Source organism: Centroberyx gerrardi, chromosome 8 (genome assembly GCF_048128805.1).
Source record: "Centroberyx gerrardi isolate f3 chromosome 8, fCenGer3.hap1.cur.20231027, whole genome shotgun sequence".
NCBI lineage: Eukaryota > Metazoa > Chordata > Actinopteri > Beryciformes > Berycidae > Centroberyx > Centroberyx gerrardi.
This window is the reverse complement of record NC_136004.1, coordinates 27,636,530-27,652,073: the sequence shown is the minus strand read 5'-3', so window position 1 is coordinate 27,652,073 and position 15,544 is coordinate 27,636,530. Positions and strand designations below refer to the sequence as shown.

General features: G+C 41.2%; 1 protein-coding gene across 2 annotated transcripts in view; it reads left to right on the top strand.

The window, feature by feature from the left end:
• The window catches only part of ksr2 (kinase suppressor of ras 2), a 91,848-nt gene that overhangs the window by 15,344 nt on the left and 60,960 nt on the right, over positions 1–15,544 (top strand). The window contains exons 4-5 of one of the 2 annotated variants that reach the window (XM_071897728.1): positions 11,366–11,401; positions 11,921–12,422. In XM_071897728.1, the coding sequence (XP_071753829.1) occupies positions 11,366–11,401; positions 11,921–12,422 (538 nt within the window). The remainder of the gene's footprint in view (positions 1–11,365; positions 11,402–11,920; positions 12,423–15,544) is intronic. The other variant, XM_071897729.1, reaches the window with a different exon arrangement.

Sequence of the window (15,544 nt, the reverse complement as noted above, 5' to 3'; positions counted from 1 at the left end):
CTGCTGAAATTTAGTTAGTTACGAGTTAGTCAGTCCTCAGTTTTACAGTTTCCTAACTTTTCATGATCCCATTGTTTAAAATACAGACATTTAGAGCAGAGCTTCACCTTTACTTTAAAGCTTTATTTATCCAGGGAAGACGAGATTGAGCGTGCATGCTCTTTTTTCAGCAACACCCTGCTACACACTCACACAGTTACATACATTCACACCCAGGAGCTGCCCAGTCCAACCACAGTCTCCTGCTGCTGGCCAGTAAGCAGATCCATGTTATGGAAACCTTGACTGCAGTTTTCCAGACTGTGCCAACAGTTTCTCTAGCTTCTTGGCGGAAGAAACTAATTACTAATTTACTCACGTTACTCTTGTTATTGAGTAGCTTTTTTTTTTTTTTAGTATTTTTCAAAGTCAGTAATTTTACTTTTACTTAAGTATGTTTTTGCTGAAGTATTGTACTTTGCTACATTTTAAATCAGATCCATTACAGAGTACAGATTTTGTGGCTCTCCATAAACAACAGAAACTGGATAATCATAAATTGGCCAGTCGCAGTGAACAGTCAGTCAGCAAAGAAGAGAAGAGTAATCTGGCTTTACTTTGTTTGTGCATTTTATTTTGTAATTTCCACATTTTCCGGTTAAAAGATTCTAGTTTGAACTCTGCACTCTAGTTATTTTATAATTGCATGGAAAAGATCACATCTAACAACACATTTTCTAAAAAGTAATTCAGTACCTTTTACTCTTAGTCCATTTAAAATGAGCAACTTTTTACTGTTACTTAAGTAGATTTTTACACCAGCACTTTTACTTCTACTAAAATATCAGCAGAGTAACAATACTTCTACTTGAGTAGAACATTCCAGTACTCTTTCCTCCAAGGGAAGAGTTTTGAACACAGTTTTGATCTTACTGTCACTTTTAATGCCCTCTTAATCTTTATATTTCATATTACTGCTGTAAAGGGTTTTCATATGGACAGTTTTGGGTCGTTTTGGGGGGTCCCAGTGATTAGAGAGACTGTCCTGTCTACCTTTGGACATGGTTTTGCAAATTATGCTTATTCTTATTCTTATTCGTATTCTTATTCTTATTCTTATTCTTATTCTTGGTATTGAGAATTAGGTATCATTGATTAGAAGAGGTCAATGTTGAATATAACGTTCTACCATGAGGAAACTTCCTGATATTGAAACAAAACCCCCCAAAACAGTAGTATGGGACTGAATCATCTATGAAAGGCAAGGCAGAATGTGAATTAAACCTAAACTTGAATTAAACTTAAACCTAATGTTGAATTTCATATGTTGTTGCAGAAACTAAAAAAGAAAGCTTCGTTTAACAAATGAACCATGGGTCCACATATTTTATTTACATCCATCTCTATGGGCAACCCAGACCTTAAAGGTCACAGTGTGTCTCTGTGATCATGTAACAAATCAACAGAAACGTCTTAAAAAACAGAGTCCAGTGATGATCTGCTGTTGTCTAATAAGAAACCAGCTTCGTCAGTTCAAATCAAGCCACGTTAAATTGATTTACTAATCACTTTTAACAACCAGGTTTGACATGAAGTACAAAGATTAAGAAAAAACAAAATAGAAGAATCATCAGCCCTCATAAATAGGGCCAGAGCCTCTGAGTGCCTGTGCGTGTGTGTGTGTGTGTGTGTGTGTGTGTGTGTGTGTGGATATGAGAGCACCAGGCAACTCCATATTTGTGCCTTCATCAGAACAGATATAAGATATAGCTTGTCTTTGTAAAATTACGTATTGTATATTATCATTATAAGGTATATTATTGGGGAAATGTTATGTATGCACTATAAAAACAGAATGTATTTCAGTAAACAAGTTGGCTGTGAGGTGAATGGCAATATTGGGTGAGGAAAGGTGTGTTATGGATCTTTTCTAGGCAGAATACAAGGGCAAGAATACAAGAATACCTGTGATTTCAATCAAAAAACTTCTTTAACTTAAATACTCCAAAGATTCAGCAAAGGCTGCCATGATAAAATTAGCACCCTGTTTTAAAACTTGATAGTCCTATACTAATAATAAACTTTACTTGTAAAGTACTTTTCTTAAACAAGCTTTACAAAGTTCTTTACAGAGAAAGGCAGACAGGATAAAGTAGTACCAACAATGGCATCACAAGAACAGAATAAAATATACAGACAAATTGGATAAAACAGGATTAGATACAAGGAATAAAAACACATTAAAAGGCATAGAAATCATCATCATCATCAATAGATAAAAAGGAATATTATTTAGGAATTATTAATAAATAAAGAAAACATAGCAACTGCCAACACTACAAATTTACAAAAAAGCTAAACTATATAAAATTGATTTTTACAAGTGACTTAAAAGATAATATTGACTTTTCCCAACCTGATCTCGTTCCAGAGTCTCGGAGTAATCTTTACTGGCAACATACAATAAAGGAATTTATACCATTGTTAGAGCCACAACGATGCCTCACATCACTTTCTGTTAAAGGTGATTGATTGGCATAATCATGATCAATCCTGAGTGTTAAAGTGTTCATACAGGTGTGGAGTTTCTTAGGTTGGTGAATGCTGCCCTCTAGGGAGCAGATGGTGAAGTGCAAGGACCAATTTGTATCCAATGTGACTGACAGAAAAGACTAGAATATGTGTATTCTGTTGACACTTTAACAGGTATATTGACTGAATTATGACACTAATGCTGCATGATGCCGCTTTCATGAGTCAGATGGTATTTGATTTACACTGTATTCTCCTTTTTAATGGGATGTGGGATTGAAGTGTGTTGAAGAAGCAGATAATCAACTTTTCCAGTAGTTTCTGTTGTTAGTATAGACTCAATATGTTAGGCCAATAGAGGTGAACCTTCTCTGTTTGAGCATAAGGTTTGCATGGTTAACTCCTTGCATACTTCTTTCTGTGTGTGACTGGGTTATGTTGTTTGTGCATCTGAATAGTTTGAGGGGGCTTTCCTTTCCTTTCCTTTCCTTTCCTTTCCTTTCCTTTCCTTTCCTTTCCTTCCCAATTTCCTTTTTTCCCTTTGTTATCCATACCATTTGTTTCCTTTCCTTTACTTAGGCAACACATTTATTTTATGAATATATTTAAAGTTGCATCTGAATAGTTTGAGGGGGCTTTCCTTTCCTTTCCTTTCCTTTCCTTTCCTTCCGAATTTCCTTTTTTCCCTTTGTTATCCATACCATTTGTTTCCTTTCCTTTACTTAGGCAACACATTTATTTTATGAATATATTTAAAGTTGCATCTGAATAGTTTGAGGGGGCTTTGCTTTCCTTTCCTTTCCTTTCCTTTCTTTTCCTTTGTTATCCATACCATTTGTTTCCTTTACATCTTATTTTAGGAATACATTTAAAGATTGCTTATGGTTAGTCACTTACTCTGTTTTGTTGCTTTTGTTCTCATGAAGGCTGCCAAAAAAAGGACTTGCTAGTTACACAGCAGTGATGCCAGAAGTGCAGTGTTTTTGTTCCATGTTTGCACACTAGGTGGCAGTACAGACCACGCTTTGTTTCAGTCTTTCAGTTTGTAGCTTTTGCAATGGTGCAAGTTAACCAGAGGGGGGCAGTAAAGCATCACAAAAACAGTGTTCATAGGTTTGGTAAGAACCTTTTGTAAACAGGTTTGATAACATATCTGTTCCTCCTCTACTCCACACACACACACACACACACACACACACACACACACACACACTCTACAGAGGTCGTTTCAGATGAAATACACTCCTGAATAATTAAGGAAACTAACTCGATGAGTCGTTTGTCTTCATTGTACCCTCAACAAAACTACACTTTATTGTGTTTTGTTTGTGTTTTTTTTTTTTTAGATTATGTTTAACTCAAGAATCCTCAAAGCATCCTTCTTTAGATGTTTTTGTCATTGAATGAATAATGATGTCACTTGCTAGAGGACTGAGACATTTGGAATCAAGCATGGCACCTGTCTCGCACCTCTCTGCCGGTCCCTGTGTCCGCCTGTCAGGCTGTCTGCTTGACTTGCTTGCCTTCCTGTGTGCTCGTCTAACTTCCTGCCTGTCTTTCTGTCTCATTGATTTGATTGGGGATGGAGGCGGATGATGTCCAGAGAGACAGACAGGCAGGCAGGCAGGCAGGCCGGCAGGCATCCCCAGGCGGAGCCCGTCAGGCGGTCTCAGCCGCCCATGCCTCGGTCCAGCTGGGTTCAGACCAGCCAGGCTTCAGGCGTCTCTGGAGACCAGTTCCCTTTCGCCGTCACTGTCTGGGACTTTGGCTTCGTTCACACCGCGGTTGAAAATGTCCCAGTTATGATTTCCCCCCACCCCACCCCATCACACGTGACGCAGATATGACGTGAACGGCAAAAAGCTGAATGGAGTCACTTAATCTTGATTCCGCTCTGCACCACATGGATATGCGGTAGGAAATTGGATCCCGAGGCATGCGACGTATGCCTCGGATGCAAATCGGGAAGTTGTCCGCCTTGCCATGGCAATAAGTAAATCTTACGTCATTCACCTGAGAAAGTCGTCATGACTCCGGCGCCCAAGGCAGCCTGGCTGAGCAGCATTAGCATGGAGGACAACGAGGATGGAGAGAAGGCAGAAGAACCTGTGATTGGAAGTTGGGGAGACGCCTCAATTCAGACACACTGTAACTGAAATGTGTTTGAAACAAGCAGGAGAAGCGTAGGTGCAAACACAGATGTGCTGTCTTTTGTTATTGTTACTCTGCACATGCTTCTCTTTTCAACATTGCTGTCAGATCATATTGGTATTGGATAGGATCACATGCTAGAATAGACAACCAACAGTCCAAAAAAATTAGACATCCAACAATTTGGAATCGACTGTGAAGGTCTGTGGTGTTTGTCTCTATCAGCCTGAGTTCATCTCTCATTACCTCAGTATTGATGCCTCCTCAGTCTCCATCTCTCTTTCTTTCTTTCTTTCTTTCTTTCTTTCTTTCTTTCTTTCTTTCTTTCTTTTGTCTCATTACCTCAGTCTTGATGCCTCCTCAGTCTCTTTCTTTCTTTTTTTCTTTCCCCTTGTTGTCTTTCTTTCTTTATGTCCCCTTGTCTTTCTTTCTTTCTTTCTTTCTTTCCCCTTGTTGTCTTTCTTTCTGTCTGTTCCCTTATTGCCTCTCATTCTTTATGTCCCCTTGTCTTTCTTTCTTTCTTTCTTTCTTTCCCCTTGTTGTCTTTCTTTCTTTCTGTCCCCTTGTCTCTCATTCTTTGTCCCCTTGTCTTTCTTTCTTTCTTTCTTTCTTTCTTTCTTTCTTTCTTTCTTTCTTTCCCCTTGTTGTCTTTCTTTCTTTCTGTCCCCTTGTCTCTCATTCTTTATGTCCCCTTGTCTTTCTTTCTTTCTTTCCCCTTGTTGTCTTTCTTTCTTTCTGTCCCCTTATTGCCTTTCTTTCCCTCTGCCCCCTTGTTGTCTTTCTTTCTTTCTGTCTTCTTATCTTTCTTTGTGTCCCCTTGTTGTCTTTCTTTCTTTCTGTCCCATTATTGTCTTTCTTTCTGTCCCCTTATTGTCTATCTTTCTTTGTGTCCCCTTTATTGTGTATCGTTCTGTTTTCAGTCTCTCTTTACCAGCCCCCCGCCCATCGTTTCGTCCCCGTACCCCTACTCTCTCTCTCTCTCTCTCTCTCTCTCTCTCTTTCTCTCTCTCTCTCTCTCTCTCTCTCTCTCTCTCTCTCTCTGGCTCTCTGAAGGCCACTAATGGGCTCTCTAACAGGGGGGCTGGCTGGAGATGTGTGAATGCACCACAGCAACGCCACACAGGGTGGTGAGAGGCACTTTCAGCCAAGAGAAAAGAAGGGCGTGGAGAGCCGTTCTTTATATTCTCACCCAGATGGAGCTCGCATTGTGCGGAGAGGAGATGTGTCATAACCCCAAACCATCTCTACGTTCATGTGTCTGTGTGAGCACCTGTGTGTCATCATGCATGGGTGCTGTGTGTGTATGAGCGGCACGCATGAGTAGCGGCAGTACGCGTCATTTTTTTCCTCTCATCTCCTCGAAGGGTTACACGGCCCTACGGGAGCGTTCGGCGTGTCTTTGTACGCCTACGCAAAGCGGGAACGGGAGGAAATTCTCTCGTCTTGAGTCCTGTTAATGAGTTAGCATGTTATTCTGTGAAAGATTCTGGAGGTTGTTGTCCAGCCGAACACTGCGATAAAGTCAGAGAGCAGAGGAGACAGCAGCTTCTGCTGATTTCCTGCACCTGGTCTTTCAAGGGGAATAAGTTATTCAAGTTCACATGAATCACCAGGAATTATATGCTAAGATAGGCGTAAATGAATACTTGATGATTGAAATGGTTACTTGATGATTGAGGTAATTCATAAGTGGAGCAGTTGAGAACACAGTAAGTGAATGTATGTGGTTCTGTGGTGTGAGGGTGGAGGAAACTAATGCAAGGTAATAGAATTTTTCACTATAAGCTCCCGGGATTGCAGTCCACGAGTTGCAATGAGGATGAGTCATACAATTCGGAGGCAGCTGGTCCGTCCTTTGTGCCGCAATGTACACACATTACCCAGCCCGTCCCTCTAGACAAATGCACACACACACACACACACACACACACTCATACAAACATGTTCACACTGAGAATTTCGTGAATCCGAGTTCCTGTGTTGATCGAGCTAATAGTGTTGATCTTTGCTTTCATGTTGGCCGGCATGACAGGTCTCCCCGAGTCCTCTCCAGTGCCTTTCCCCGGTAATCTTTGATAGTTAAAAGGACTGTCCCCGCGCCCTGCCTCGATGACAGCATCACTTACACACGCACCTAATTGGCTTCAAATGCCATCAGCAAGAAGATGAAGAGATAGGGAAAGGGGCGAGAGGCAAAGAACATGCGAGAAAAGGGACCGGGGGAGGAGAAGAGAGGAAAGCGAGGAGAGGCAAAGTGGGGAAAGGAAGACGTGGAGCAACGAGGGAAAATGAGGGGAGGAAAGCGGCCACGAAGACAGGTGGGGAGGATGAAGCGTAGACATGAGAGTCGAGAGGGAAAGAGCAGACGCAAGAGGGAAGGAGAGAGACAAGAGGAAACATTGACCGAACCCCCGACACCCCTCTTTCTGAAGAGCCCTTGGTGGTCCCTGGCATGCTATTGGCTGTTAACTAATTAGCAGAATGTAACTTTGAGTCCTACTGCTTACGCTGCAAGAACGTCCACAACCCCTCCACTCAAAGAGTCAAGATTAAATAGGGACACTGCATCTATTGAACGCAGCCAATGCCCTTTTAACCAAATCCTGTTTACAGTGGCAGCAAAATGAAACGGTAACGGTCCCAGTGGCATTTCACTGCCATTTAGCACGCAAGAGCAACACATCTAGAGGTAATTAGTCCAATTATGAGGCTGTTAGCCGCCTTTCTCTAAGCCTCACCGCATGCTAAGATTTCCCCCCATTAATGGCGCTGGGTGTGCTAGCCATTTGCATTAATCACCACAGAGGAGAATCACTCATATATGCTTTTGGAGCATTGTTTTTTTGGGTTGAAGTGGGAAAGTCGATGTGGAGATGTGGTGTTATTTAGGGCGGACAGGAGGAAGAAAGATTGATGATGTGGCTACCAAATTACACCTCCCTGCTGGGGATGCATGTTAAACTCCAGTGGCTCATGCTTATCTATAGGAAGACGGATTGAACTTTGAGGATTTATTGGTCAGCATTGGCGAACTTAAAGGGGCATTAAGGACTTCATGACTTTTATCAACCTCTATCGGCGACCAAGGAATTCAAACAACAGGTTTCTGGTACAGCATACAGTGATCTGTAATTGCCAAAAATAATCAAGTCACATGTTCATAACTGAACAAGTAAATTAGCTAATTAGAGCAGAGATCTAAGAGAAACGTCTAGTGAAGAGATAATATATCACGATGCAATCATGATGGGGTGTGGGCTGGAAATTGAGTTTTTGAAAGCCAGACACGTCAGCACCTGGTGAAGCAAGGAGTGATTGGTATTGATCAACAACCCTATCAAACCCCTGCTGATATATTATCATTTTTTGCTATGGTATAGTAAAATCTTACTTACTGCACATTTAAGAAAAGTAATGAAGTGATGGAAAAGTGATGCAGTTAGTGTACACTAGGGAGAAATATAGGAATGGATTTAAAATATAATATAAGACTAAACTTGTTTTCCTAATGAAGGATCTTCACTGACAGCATTTTTTTAGTCTAAGATTTCATCTGTGTCTGAGAAACCGCTCCATAGCATCAAGCAGATCCAACACAAAATAACTGAATCACAATCCTCAAAGGGGTTAACATCAGCGTATGTTTTCCATCTCATTTAGTGGTGCACAGGTTTTGGTCTGCCTGAGGCTTTTACTTAGGTGAGATCATGTGAAGCAAGAAATTCAGAAGTCAAGTCCTGTTACTATTTTGATGAAGCAGTTGCTAAGATACTAGTGCGCTTGATGAATTGACTCATTACTTGAAGCAACAGTTTCCTGAGTCTGATTTAAGTTCATTTAATCTCTTGCAGAGAATTTTTCACTTGGGTATCAGCTTGATGAGCACTGTCAAAAGCATTTTTAAAAGATTACCTCATGCAAGAATAAAATCACTATGCAGGGAAAACTTCTAAACAAAGGTGACTGGTCGATGTGAACATTTCCCCCCAAAATATCTGATTATATCTAGGTACTAATTTTGAAATGGACAGTGCAAAGTGGCACCTTGTAAGTCAAATATTAAGCATCTCTAGACCGGACCCAAAAGCAATCATCTTTCTGGCGCTTGCTATCTGTAATCTGTCGAGCCGCAGCGGGCCGAACTCTTCAGTGATCGTTGATGATTTTGAGTGCTTCATGTGAGGTCAAGCCAAACTTTTTACATTTCTGAGAGGCTTGTTGGTGGTTTCATCCCCGCTAATAAAGGAGGCTTGATTGAGCATCCTCGTCATCTTCTCCCACATTGGTGGATGAGCGCTCTTTGGGGCCCACTCGTCCCTTCTGCATCCTGATGTCTTTCTGAAGGGGTTTTAGGGTTGAGATGCGGCCCACTTCATCCGAGGTTCACCAGAGTGTGTGAGCACGGTCCTCGGAAAGCCACGCTGAGGACAGAATGGAAGAAGAAATGAGGCGAGATAGCTTGACTCAAGAGGCCCTGTTGAGCACGAGGTTATAGGAGCCATTTTCATAGGTGTGGATTTGTTAGGCCGACCTCGGTAAATGTATAATATATTTCTGGAACATCAGGCAATATTAAAAATGAGAGCTAATACTATTAATGTGACTGCATGTGACACTATTTACAAGCGTGTCTTCTATAGTTTCACTTTTCACATTCTGTAATTTCACTTAGATTAATTCTAGCTACTAGAGTCTGAATTCAGGCCTTAGATCATGTGGATAAATAGCAATGTAGTGTGTAACAGTATAGTATCAGAATAGAATGATTTTTGATAAAGGTTGCAGTTCTTCAGAAGGAATCTACAGAAACAATATTACACCCTTAAACTTACTATATTACACCTTCTGCCTATATTATGATTTTAACCCAAATATTCCAGATCAATGAATCAAATGTAAGGAAGATAAGGGCACATTATATCATTGTTTATAGGGATGTTCATGAGAATTGTTCATGGGAGTGTCCTATTATCAAAGATTTCTAGAAAAAAAGTAATAGAAAATGTGTCTGATCCTGTTTCTGTTGGTCTTCCAGTATACCCTAAACCAGAGAGAGCACTGCTGCTTTTCTATCCTACCAGGTAGTTAATTACAGTTAATTGCATTCACCACTAGAATGAAAACCAGCATGGCTCTGGGTCTTGAGGACTAGAACCACTGACAAACGATGTGCACTTGGTATTATACTTATAAATTTGGTTTACCTCAGGCCAAACATGCAATTGCTACACTTTGGCCAATGGATGAAGGACCTCTCAGGCTTCCTATTTATGGAAAAACTAACATATGGTATTAACAGAAGACCTAAAGACTTTAAGGACATGTTGGGTTCATGTATGGACTTCACAAAGGAAAATAATCCTCTGAAGATTCTGATATAATGATTAAGACTTGTATCAAGATCTGGAGTATGGAGAGCTGTCCAGTATGACGTAATGTTCATGCACCACACGTTTATTTTTTAATATTTCGTTTTGTTTTTATTTATTTATTTTTAACTTTCTTATTTAGTCATCCTGTATGTGTTTTACCTCTGCCAAGGAGGATATGTTTTCACCCCTGTTAGTTTGTCTGTCTGTCTGTCATCATGATATCTCAAAAATGTATGAATGGACTTCTATGAAATGTGGTGGACTGGACAGATGGGCCTTGGGCCAAGGAACAATTGATTCGATTTTGGTGGTGATCTAGATCTGGGATTTCCACCATTAGATAATTAGAGTTTTTTTTAGCCATAACTATGAAACGAAGATGGAGACTTGATTCCAAAACCTAAGAGTATGTTTGCCGGGTCAAGAAATCAATTTAACTAAAAATTTAGGAATGTTTTAATTGTAATTTGTTGGATTGCCAACCTGCTTTGATCTCCAGGAAATACATTGGTTAAAAATAAAATTAAAAAAACGAAACAGAAGAGGATAAATAACATTCAACCAACATTATTGCAAACATGACATATACGCAATTGACACCCATGTGCCTAAGAATAACTACTCTAATCCTAGGTTGTTATTATCTCCCCCACTTACAGTGTAGACAGTCATACAATTCAATAGAAAACCAATAACAGCGCTCCCACATGGGGTTTCCCAGGGACCGAATCTTGAAATGAAATGGGGGTCCAGGGCCTAATAATGTGTCTCTATTTCTTTACCCTCGGAAATGCCTGTAGACGTCCCTTGTGTCCTAGCAGCCATCTCCCCAGCTCTTTCATTCCTCGTCTTCAGAACATTACAGAGTAGGAAAGGCCGGGGGGGGGGGGCTTCTTTTTTCAATTTTTTATAATTCCCCTGCGGCCTTTTATAAGAGATGTTATTCATGGTTCATTTGATGTTGCTGGTGTTGATATTGTGTTTGAAGTTTGTGTTATAGATGATTTCACAGGGAAGAAAAATAATGACACGTGTAAAAAAAAAAAAAAAAGCATGGGGTCAGTGATAGTTTTGAAGGCTGTTGATGTAGGAGTCAATCTCGCCTGTACTTAGTCATGTATGAGATGCTGTGTCTGCTGAGTCCTGTGGCAGGGATCAACAGACAGTATCTCATACATCCTGTAGCAAGGATCAATTCTACCCACATTATTTTTTTTTCCATTTGGCAATACATAACTTCAGATGGAAAGGCAAGTAGAATACTGCAGACTATTTCAGCTGTGTCTCTGCCAGATCAATAAACACATTCTTTTTTTTGTTTCTTTCTGAAGAACAACTTGAGGAGGATAAATTGCACAGTAACGGAGGTAAAGTATTGTCATCTGAGCTCAAAAACGCTCATTTTTTTCTGCTCACTTTTCCCTCCGTTTTTCTTTCTTTGCCATCAAAATGAGTTTTTAGTTTTGGCAGAAATTGGCCTATAATGGTTATGATTCATGCAGCTTTGCCCTATTCTGTTCACGCTCTTCCATTTCTCTTCATTCTCTTGCTCCATCCATTCATGCTTAATCTGCTCCACATCAGCATATTTGAATAAAACTGCACTACTAATAAATTCACATCAGATAAGTGCAAACTTAATTCTTCACTACTCCTAACTGAGCACATCTGTTGGTCTTAAATGGCAGCCTGCTGCCAGGACTCAGTCCTGCTGCTGTAATCAAGATTCAGAGCTGATGGACATTTTAGTATTTGATAAGTGCATGACAGGAAGCAATTGTCTTTCATTTGATACAGCATATTACACATTCACCATTCATTTTATACATCACTGACTTTAAATGTGACAATGTGTGTGTCTGCCCTCCTCTGTCCTCTTCTGGCAGGGAGCCAGGCCAAGCAGGACTGGTCCATCCAGTGGCCCACCTCCGAGTCGGGCAAGGAGAACACTCCGGTGTGCCAGCCGGAGCCCAGCCAGTGGATCCGTTTCCAGCTCTCCCAAAGCCCCAAGGTCCAGTCCAAGTACAACCAGCACATGTGCCACAGCCCCCAGGCCTTGGCCCCCCCCTTGTACGCCGACCGGCTCACCGTCGACAGCCCCGCCGCGGGGCTCTTCCCTCCCCTGGACTCTGGTCACCGCTCCCTGCCCCCGTCGCCCCGCCAGAGGCATTTTGGCCACACGCCTCCTCGGACTCCCTTGGTGGTCAACACCATGACCCCGCCTGGCACGCCGCCCATGCGCCGAAGGAACAAAGTGAAGGCGCCGGGAACGCCGCCTCCTCCCAGCCGCAAGCTCATCCATCTGCTGCCGGGCTTCACCGCGCTGCACCGCAGCAAGTCCCACGAGTTCCAGCTGGGGAACCGCCTGGATGACACACAGACACCCAAGTGAGTGTTATTCTCTTCCTGATTGGTAACGGCTCACAGTGGTGGCCGTTTTGGAGCTTTGTGTGTAGTTTTCTTAAGAGGCAACCCTAGCTGTATCAAGATTTTCCCCATGCACAAAACAAAATCAGTTGGGGGGGAGCGAGAGAGGGACACAGAGAAAAAGAGAATTATCAAAACACAAAAAGGCTCACTGAAGTTTCTTAGACAGTATTCTGAGTTAGAGAGCTGTTTAACCAATTTCAGCAGATGGCCTGTTTGAAGCACACATTCAGAGATTCAGCGCACCCTCTCTCCAATCTCATGTTGTAATTCCCACTGATCCTAGCAGTAAGAACATCAGAAAGGAAGTTGGAGCCCAACCCTTCCTTTCAGCATCTCTCCTAGAACATAATCTTCTGCCAGAGCCCAATCAAATTAATTCATAGGAAGACATCATTGCCCATAAAGAACCAACGGCCTGTCGGTGGAGATAAGGGGCCCAGGGGCCGAGTTCCTGACCGACCATGCCTGTGTCTGGTGCTATGCTGATCAGATTTGACCGTGAACAGGGTCCACCGCTGCTAGGTAATCAGGAACCAGAGTCTGCCTCAGGAGAGCTGCACTCATTTTGATAATGCCATTAGATGACAGTGCCCTATCACTGCTCCACTTGGTAAGTTAATATTTGGGAGTTGTCCTCTGCTTTTACGATGGACATCTGGGTTACATTTGGTGTGTGTTTGGCTGTGGATGGGGCTATGCGCGCACATGTCCGCGTACGTATGTGTGTGTATCTGCCTGGTGAGGAGTGGATCAGAGTTGCAGTGAATAGGCTCAAACGGCATTAGAGAATTGATTACCGGTCCCTGAGCGCTGATAGACTGCAGGCTGAGAGTTGAGCCTCTCTAATCAATGGCCTGTGTACGGAGCATGCCTGGAAATGCTGCAACTCATCGAGACAGGAGGGCAGCTCCACTGGCTTCTCTGATAGCAAAGTATCTCTCATAATATATAATATCATAATTGAAAAGGCTCAGGTGGTTGGAGCATGGTGCTGGCAAACATCAAGTTGCTGGTTGAGTTCTGGCATGAGGCAGTCATACTTGTTTGCTTAATCTTTCTGTGCTCAAGGGAATTGGCTTCATTGCGAAGTTGGCATCTGTTTTTTCTCGAAACAAGAATGAATATCTGAAGTTCAAAGCCTGAAAGTGCATACTACTCTATTTATGCAGGTCTCCAGTGTCAAGATTACACCATTCTCCCCTTGTTCTGTTTCATGGCTCAGTGTTTGGATGAAATACAAGATGCAAACATTTCCCGGGAGCAAAGGAAAGCTGGAATCATATTTTTTTGTCTAACAGTAACAGAAAAAAAGGCTGCTTCGTAGTTTCATGGGTGGTTTTCCACAATACTCTGTTGCTTCCATATTATCCATACTTTCTCCCGATCACCAACCTCAGCATTTTAATAAGCGCACGGTGCTCCTTAGCTCCTCATTTTCTCTTCCTTAATTGCCTGGCACAGTGGCCAGGACACAATAACCAGGGGTTACCCTCTGACCCCAAGAGACATTCCTCTTAATGAGATATGGCCTCATATCTCAGTATCACTGCATAATGGAACCCAAAGACGAGCTGAATGGTGCAAGAATGCTTAGCATGCCATGTTGATGTGGAAAACTGAGATCCGGTTTGCCACTGATACATGAGTGACATTTCATTCTGTGCAACTTAATGATTGCCCATTGTCCTTTTGCTTAGGGAACATTTAAGTATTTCCATTAATTTCACAGAAGTACTTAAATCTGTACACTGATACAGGAATATACGATTACTTAATTGATGTACAATACACATGGAAATGTGATTAGAAGTTAATGATGAACATTTTCACTTTTTGGCTTTTATATCTCCATAGTTCACTACAGTGTGAAAACAAAGTCAGGTGAAATTTTCAAACATGATTAATTTTCATGTTTTGAATCTGGTACACTGTAACAAGGATTTTTCAGTGGTTTTTCAATGCTTGTTATACTGTGCCTTTCTTGTCAATAAAATTGGCATGAAGTGCTTTCAATGCATCTCAATGGCCTTTCTAATGGAGGATAGACTCCGCTTCAACGTATGAAAGCATAGTGTGTGACAGGGTTTATTCTTTCAAACCTAGTGCTATTTCTGCAACCAGGAATTAAAAGTAGTTTCCTGTCAATTTTATTGTAATCTACATCAGCAAATCATCTGGTCTGCCAGTGTGGAGGATCATCTGCTAGTTTATTGGATAACTTCATAGGTCAATTTGGTCTGTCTGTGTGATAATTTGTTTTCTCACAAAAACGCACCTTGAGCTTGCACTGAACCACGAGTTAGTTTCTATCTCTCCATAAAAATAATGAGCCAATTGTCTCCATCCCTGATCCAATGTGTGCAGTAATATCTATGAATCTAAGAAAACCTCTCTCTAAGATGAAACAGCTGCCAAATTTGCAAGTCAGAATACATTACAAACTAAAACTATCACCAGTGTTGGGGAAGCTAATTTGAAAATCTAGTTTAATAAGCTACCACTTACTTCACTTTGGAAGAATATGAACTAGAGCAAAGCTCTTGAGAGAAATGCAGTTTTATTAATGTCTAAGTTACTTAGAAAAAGGAGTTCAAACTTTGTAAAAAGCTGTCTGCCAGAAACAAGAGTCTGGACATCAGCACAAACCAAACGAGCCTGTCTGGGTTCATCACAGGAAGAAGTGAAGGAATGTTAACTTTCTTTTGTATGTAATGTCCTTCACTACTACATTTTCACTCCAGAGACTAAACCCACACCAAGCAACTCAGTTTGGGTTCTACAAAGAAAAAAATGGAAGGAATGTTAGCTTCCTGTTATAAACTTAAAAAATTATAAATAAAAGTTGTGGCATCTGTTATATTAAAATAGTTTTTAGTTGCGGTAGTTAACTAAACCTCAAAATGACAACAAATAATAAACTACTAAAAACACTATCCAAGTGTGAATTTAGCTGAACCACCACCAAGCTACTGCAAAGTGTAAAACTACTTGTAATTACATGTAGTGAAACCACTCCCAACAAGTGTGTACTTTAAGGAAAATTATTATTTAAGGGAAAGGAAGGAAGGAAAAGTAGTGAT